Below are 6,791 nucleotides of genomic sequence, written 5' to 3' on the forward strand. Positions count from 1 at the left end.
TGAGCACTTGCCTCTCTGGGATCCTCTAAATACTTTCTTTTTCAGAACAAGGGAGGATCTTGGAGTAAGTTGGTTGTGACCAGACTGGAATACCTAAACCTGGGCTTCTCATGGCTCCTCAGGGTCCTTCTGGATCCCCTACCTCACTACAACCTGATCTTTATAATTGATCAACACCCTCCTGTTCTGCACTACTGTCCTCTTTTGTCCTGATACTCAAACATGTAAGAGGAGGTGACTGTCCTTCTGAACTAATGACAGGACAACCCAAATGTCAGATGGTTACACATTACAAAATTAAGTTGTTGATAAAAGGCATCATGAGCTTAACTTGCTTCCCTAGTCTGGGTCACTTTCTCCTGTTCTTACTACATCACATCCTATATTCCATGAATACTATCTGGGACAACTAGGATGAGCACCCGAGGTGGATGTGAGGATATGTGTTCTTTTTACAGTAGCCACTGTGTTTGCCTTCTCCCTGGACTGGACAGTCAACCCTCAACTGCAATTCTTTAGTAAACTAACAATAAAACTATGAAATTATATTAAACAACTCCCAGGATGTCATCAGGGCTTGTGGCCAAATGTTTCTCTTAAATCTCAGTTTCCAGTCAAGTCAAAAACCTGTCTATGCTCTCCAAACTCAGTTCATGAGCCCATCCTCTGAAGCAGGCAGCTTCTAAGCATTGAAAAGTTTTGTCAATCCTGAGAGATCTCACAGTTCTTCAGTGTGTGCAGCTGCCTGGAACAGAGGGTTGTTCTCACAAATCCTGTGCTCTAAAATCCCAGTTATAACCTAGAGGCCTCTGCACACTTGGCATGTAGCCCAGTCCTTCAGAGTCCTCCTGCTTGAAAGTACCAGAAGGCCAATGAGAGGACAGGATATAAATACCTCCCATCAGATTACTAAAACAACAACAACAATGACAGAAAGCTGTGTGGCTTCCTCTGCTTGTCAGGATCCAGCCCTACCTCAAGGGATTAACACATTTTAGGAAGCTTCGAGAACCCATCTCACAGCTATCTTTTCACTCCTAGATGTAGAGGATTAGAACATAAAGTTGCCTTCAGGATGGCAAACTTCTACCCATCTGTAAGTCAGGTTACTACCCATTAATATCAACTTTATCTGTAGGCAATTTGAATGAAGTATGAACTAACTACATGGCCTCACTCAAAAGCATGAGCATGTTAAATCATTTCCTAAAGCCTTTGAATTTGATGACTCATATTGCACTTTTCATGCTACATGAATAAATTGAGAGATCCTTAAAGTAAACTTTACAAGTCATTCATTGCCTCTTTAAAAGGGTGGAGTTAGGATGCCTTGCTAGTGAGGATGTGAAAATACAACAAACCCTCTAAGCATCCATGCTCATGACAGAGGTCTGACCCTGGAATCAGAAGAACCAGCTTCCAACCCAAGTGAACAGGGACAGAGTATGAGCCACTTTATCTCCTCATAACTTCCACCATGAGCTTTCTGACTCTGTCAGTTCCTGTCACTATAAAATAGGGACATGTCACAGGTATATAGAACAGAAGTGTCTGAGAATTAAGTGTCTGCATCAGGAAGCACGCAGCATACTACCTGATGCTCAGGAAATGCTAAATGATAGCCTCCCTGAACTATGGCCTCAGCTGGATGGCCCAATTCCAGAATGGATGTAAAGGGTCAAGAGTCTCCCTATCCTGACCCTAGTTTTCAGTCAGTCCTTAGTTTTTCATCAGAAAGTCATGTCCAGCTGGACCAGATTCCTACCATCCTCATCAGCTGTCCTAGATCAGTGATCCACCTAAGTCTGGCTAGTAATGAATCACCTGAGAATATGAAATGGAGAGACAGGTGTCCTCCATCTTCAAGCTCTTGCAGAGCAGAGGGTGAATGTAACTTATGACTGGAAAATTACAGACGTTGTGAAGCTGTTTAGGGCTCAGCTAAGAACTCTTCACCTATATTATACTTCTGACTTGATTCACTGTCTGTCTTACGACTCTCATGAGAAGGACTCTGGGTCCTGAACTACATTGGGTTGTACCTGGTGTGTGAGTCTGCGTGTGTGCTGGAGGAGTAGAGGTGGAGACTCGTGGTGATGTGGGTACATGGGTGGGTCTTGTGGAAATAGTCGTGGGTCTTGTTGTAGCTGTGGATCTTGTTGTAGTTGTGGGTCTTCCTGTAGTTGTGGGTCTTGCTGTAGTTGTGGGTCTTCCTGTAGTTGTGGGTCTTGCTGTAGTTGTGGGTCTTCCTATAGTTGTGGGTCTTGCTGTAGTTGTGGGTCTTGTTGGAGGACTTGTGGGAATTTCTGCATTTAGAAATTGAAACAAAGAAAAATCAGTCAAGCAAGAATAGGCAAGTGCTTCTATTGTAGCACCCATGAGGGGCTCTCCCCAGAGAGGCTCCTCTCCTGAACTTCTATTCTTTGTCATTGACCAACTAGAACTGGGCAGGACCAATAAGAGGCAGCTACACTTATCACATGGAGCTGAGCACAGAGCCCATGTTCCTAAGGACACACTGTATAAGGGACGGGTGTCAGGTCCTCAGATGTCTAAGCATGGATGTAAGACTGTGAGATTATGAGGGGCTGGCACTGCTGTCAGTGGTGACTGACTTCACCCACATTTCCAGGCCCAGCATGTTCATTTCAGTCAGTCCCCAGAGGACACAACATACAGCCCTGCATCTTAGCTTGCAGATCCTACACAAGCCCCAACTAAATGGGATTTGCACAATTGGGTAGAGAGTGGATATTGTCTATGGTGCCTTCCAATGTAAGACAGACAAGGTGAATACCACTTATCCACAAATGCTTGGTACCCAGAGTGTGATAATTTAAATCTTGTTTAAATATCTGGAATATATGCATATAGATAATATCTTATGGGTAGGGTTCAAGTATAAACATGGATTGATGTAGCATTCATATAATTACTCTTTACCTATATAGCTTAAAGGTAACCTTATAAACTGTGGATAATTCTGCATATGATCCTTTCATGTTATTTAGATTTCGAGGTGAATTATCAAGTCCATACTCAAAAGTTTCCAGATTTTGGAGCATTGAAGACTTGGGATGTTTGGATTTGAGAGGCTCAACCTACAATTCACAAATCAACAGCATCCAAAGGCTGCAAGGATCCAAACAGCTACTGATGGTCTCAGTGTGCAGAGTTCCTAGACAGGAGCTAAGGCAAAGTGGTGCTGGGATCACACAGTCAGCCAGGACTCATGCTGTCTGTGTCAGCAGACACATGTGTTCCCTGTAAGTAATCTCCTTTGATCTGGACTGTGCTAACTACAAAATAAAACCCAGACAATGAGGAATGATTGCTTTGAAAACTCTCCTTTACATTCCTTGAATACAATGTAGTCCCTTAATATAGTGTGTGTTTACTTTGAATAGAAGAAAAAACTGCAGTGTTCCTACTATGTATAGGGAAGTAGTGGGAGTAGAGCCTGCTCCTTAAATTCACTACATTTATTTAATCTTTTATTTGTGTGTTTGTGGGATGTCACAAATGCGGATGCCAGGGGATAACTTTTCAGAGTCTGTTCTCTCCTTCCACCACGTGGGCCCAGGGATTGAACTCAGGTCATTAGGTTTAGCAGTGGGCACCTTTCCCCACTGAGCCATCTCACTGGCCCTCAAGCCCCTTTTATGGAGAGGGTCAGATGAAAGGATTTTTGTCTCAGGGACATAAAAACAGGTGTTCAGGAGCAAGCACTCATGTCAATCAATGAAAGTCACTGCTGACAACTTAGCAAGGAGTGGGTGTGGCTGTGCTGCAGTAAAACTCTTCCCAGCAGCAGGGGGTCTGTTTCTAACCTGGTCTGGTTAGTTTGCTGATCCAGTCTAATGTGTGGGCAGAGGCCTGAGCACAGTATACCCCTCCCTGGAGAGTATAAATCTCTGAGGGGGAGAAAAGCAAGCATGTGGACAATCTAGTCAGAAGTCACTGTGAGAACAAAGCCAGGAAAGAATCACCAGCTCAGGAGCTTTGCTTCTCTTGCCCTGGGGCATTTTTTTCCCCAGGTAGATGGGAAAGTCAAAGGAGCTGATGAGGGTCCCAGAGCAGCTGAAGAGGAAGCTCCATGTGTTTAAACCATGAGAAGATGTGGACTTGGTTGTTAAAGGGGGAATCAGAGTTGCTGGCTCACTTCTGGACTCACTCAGTGGTCAAACAGTAACTTTGTAAGCACTGACCTGCTAACAAATTTCTAAGCTCCATAAAACCTTCAATTAATCAATGGAAACTAGTAATTTTATGGTGACATGCCATGCCATTCCCCCTTCTAGTGCTGGGAATCTTACCCCAGGGTTTTAGGCAGGAATGTGTGCTGGACAGCGCCTTCCCCAGCTACAACCACAGCCCTCACTTGGTCATTGTGTGTTTACAGTTCTAGGGACAGAACCCAAGGTCTCAGGCATGCTTGACAAATTTCTAGACATCTGATAAGGCAGTTTTTTTTTTTTTATTTCTCTCTCTCTCTCTCTCTCTCTCTCTCTCTCTCTCTCTCTCTCTCTCTCTGTGTGTGTGTGTGTGTGTGTGTGTGTGTGTATTTGAATGTGGGTTTATTCTCATGTGAGTGGGTTCCTTTGAAGGCCAGAATCATTTAACTTTAGCCAGGTAAGTAATATAATTTCACACACTTAGCACCTTATGTCTCTCCCCCAATGCCATATCTATATATCTTTCTTTGCACATGCTATGACCAGGTTCTTCTGGCTTCCCTAAGTTGCCTCTCAGGCATAGATTTGGAAGTCAGCTCCTTGCCTATGATAATGGACTTCATCCTAACGAGGTGTGGTCGCACATGCCCATTATCTCAACACTGGGGAGGCTAAGGCATGAGCAAGAAGTTCCAGATCAACCTGATTTACAAAACAAGGCCTACTCTCAATATCAATAAATCAGTCAATCAATAAACAGAGATTCAGAAAATGGTTCAATGGGTAGAAGCCCTTGACTCGAAAGCTTGGCCAGCTGACTTACATTCTGAGAACTCACACAAGGGTATAACGATAGTACCAACCACACAAGTTTGTCCTCTGGCAAATTCATCATGGTATGCAAACCCACCACATACACATCATTCACACACAGCCACACAATAATAAATGCTGTAAGGATTCTATCCTTAATGTCACCAGCCTAAAAAGCGGGTGGGCCCTCTGTGTGTTCCTTCTCTCTTTCTGCTCTCTTCCCTCTGCACGGTCTCTGTTTCTCTGTTTCTCTCTCTCTCTCTCTCTCTCTCTCTCTCTCTCCCTCTCTTTCCCAATAAAGCTCTAGAAAGGTAACCACAGCTCATGACTCCAGCACTCTTCTCCACATGACTGCCAGGTATTAGCCTTGCTGAGAGCATGGCAGCCAGTGTCTGCTTTGATATGTTAATATGCACCTTAGTTAGTCTTCATCCTGAGACCTAGCAGCTAACACCTCCACCACTAAAAGATGTAACAAGTCAGACTTGCCCCTTGCTCTGGGGACCAGCCTGAGACTCCTCAGGAGGAATTCTCAGAGGATTATTTTGCAGGCTGCTGTCTGAAGAGGATCCTCTGTAAACCTGACATTCCAGTCATGGCAGCTATCTCTCTCTCTAATCCTCCCTCTCTCCCTCTCACATTTCTGCTCTTAATGAAACTCCTCGCCAGGTTGTAAAGAGAAGCCCCTCCTTCCCTGGAATCCTCTTCACAACCCATCAAGGGATGAACCTCATAGATGGTATTGTTTCTGTCTAATGCTCTTCCTACCATCTGGAGGTCTGATCTCGGCCTTGGGACCTCCTCATTCTAATAAAGCTCATTGGAGGGAATTGTGTGTCAGCGTCATTTATGGACTAGCTGCTTCTGCTCATCTGTTAGTACACTACCGAATGACAGAGAACAGGTGTTGGAGGGAACCTGCTTCTATATGGACATTTCCAGTGTGCAGGCAACTAATTGTGTGACTAGATATGAGACCTATTTCAAAGGCTCAAGGCAGGGCAGACAGGGAGCAGAACTCTCCACCTATACACAAATGTATTTATAGCAACCTTCGGTTCCCTTCTTAGAGGAAAACAGAAAATATTAGCACACAGAGGACTAGGGTCACTTGAAGAAATAAACAAAGGAAATAAGGAAAGCTTACCTGGTTTAATTTCCAAGGAATAGGTCACATAACGGAAAGATCCAGGAATCTCCACTATACAACAATATGGACCACTGTCACTCTGAACAGCATTCTCTATTGTCAAGGACACGTTTCCTTCTGAAATATGCCCCTTTAGCTGGTATCTGCTGCTCCTCTTATAGGAGACTTGATATCCATTGGTCCAGATAAGCGTTCTAGCACAATAAACAGATCGACATTCACCAAGGCCCCAGCATGTGGTAGTGACTCCCTCAAGTGTTGAGTAAGTACATGGCAGTGTGACAGGGTGACCCACCACACCTTCCACTACTGTGTAAGAGCCCAGAGCACCTGTGATGGAAAAAAGAAGAGAGGGGGAAGAAATGAAGAATTAGTACCCAACATTTTCCTAAAATTTTGTTCTTATTTCTTTTCAGAAAAATTACGGTAGGGGTATTGAACTGGAATTTAATTTAGGGTATTATAAAAGTGAGGCAAGTGCTGTCCACTGAACTACTGCTCCAGCCCTTCTTTATCATTGGTGTTTTGGGAGTTGAGGAGGGGTTGGAGGGAATGACAACTTAATGTCTGTTGTTGTCATTTGGTTTTCTGAGCCAGGATCTCACTTTGTAGCTTTGGTTGGACTGGAACTTGCTGTGTAAACCAGGCTGACT

At 44.1% G+C, this 6,791-nt stretch overlaps 1 protein-coding gene across 1 annotated transcript; it reads right to left on the reverse strand.

Moving 5' to 3' along the window:
* Positions 1–2,042: 2,042 nt before the first annotated feature.
* LOC114689091 (T-cell immunoglobulin and mucin domain-containing protein 2-like) lies at positions 2,043–6,487 on the reverse strand (the record flags this gene model as incomplete). Its single annotated transcript, XM_037201814.1, has 2 exons — positions 2,043–2,306; positions 6,136–6,487. Coding segments are annotated over 2 exons (616 nt in total), but the record flags the coding sequence as incomplete, so codon positions are not given.
* Positions 6,488–6,791: the final 304 nt, after the last annotated feature.

This window comes from Peromyscus leucopus, unplaced genomic scaffold (assembly GCF_004664715.2).
Source record: "Peromyscus leucopus breed LL Stock unplaced genomic scaffold, UCI_PerLeu_2.1 scaffold_1499, whole genome shotgun sequence".
In the NCBI taxonomy this organism is placed as follows: Eukaryota; Metazoa; Chordata; class Mammalia; order Rodentia; family Cricetidae; genus Peromyscus; species Peromyscus leucopus.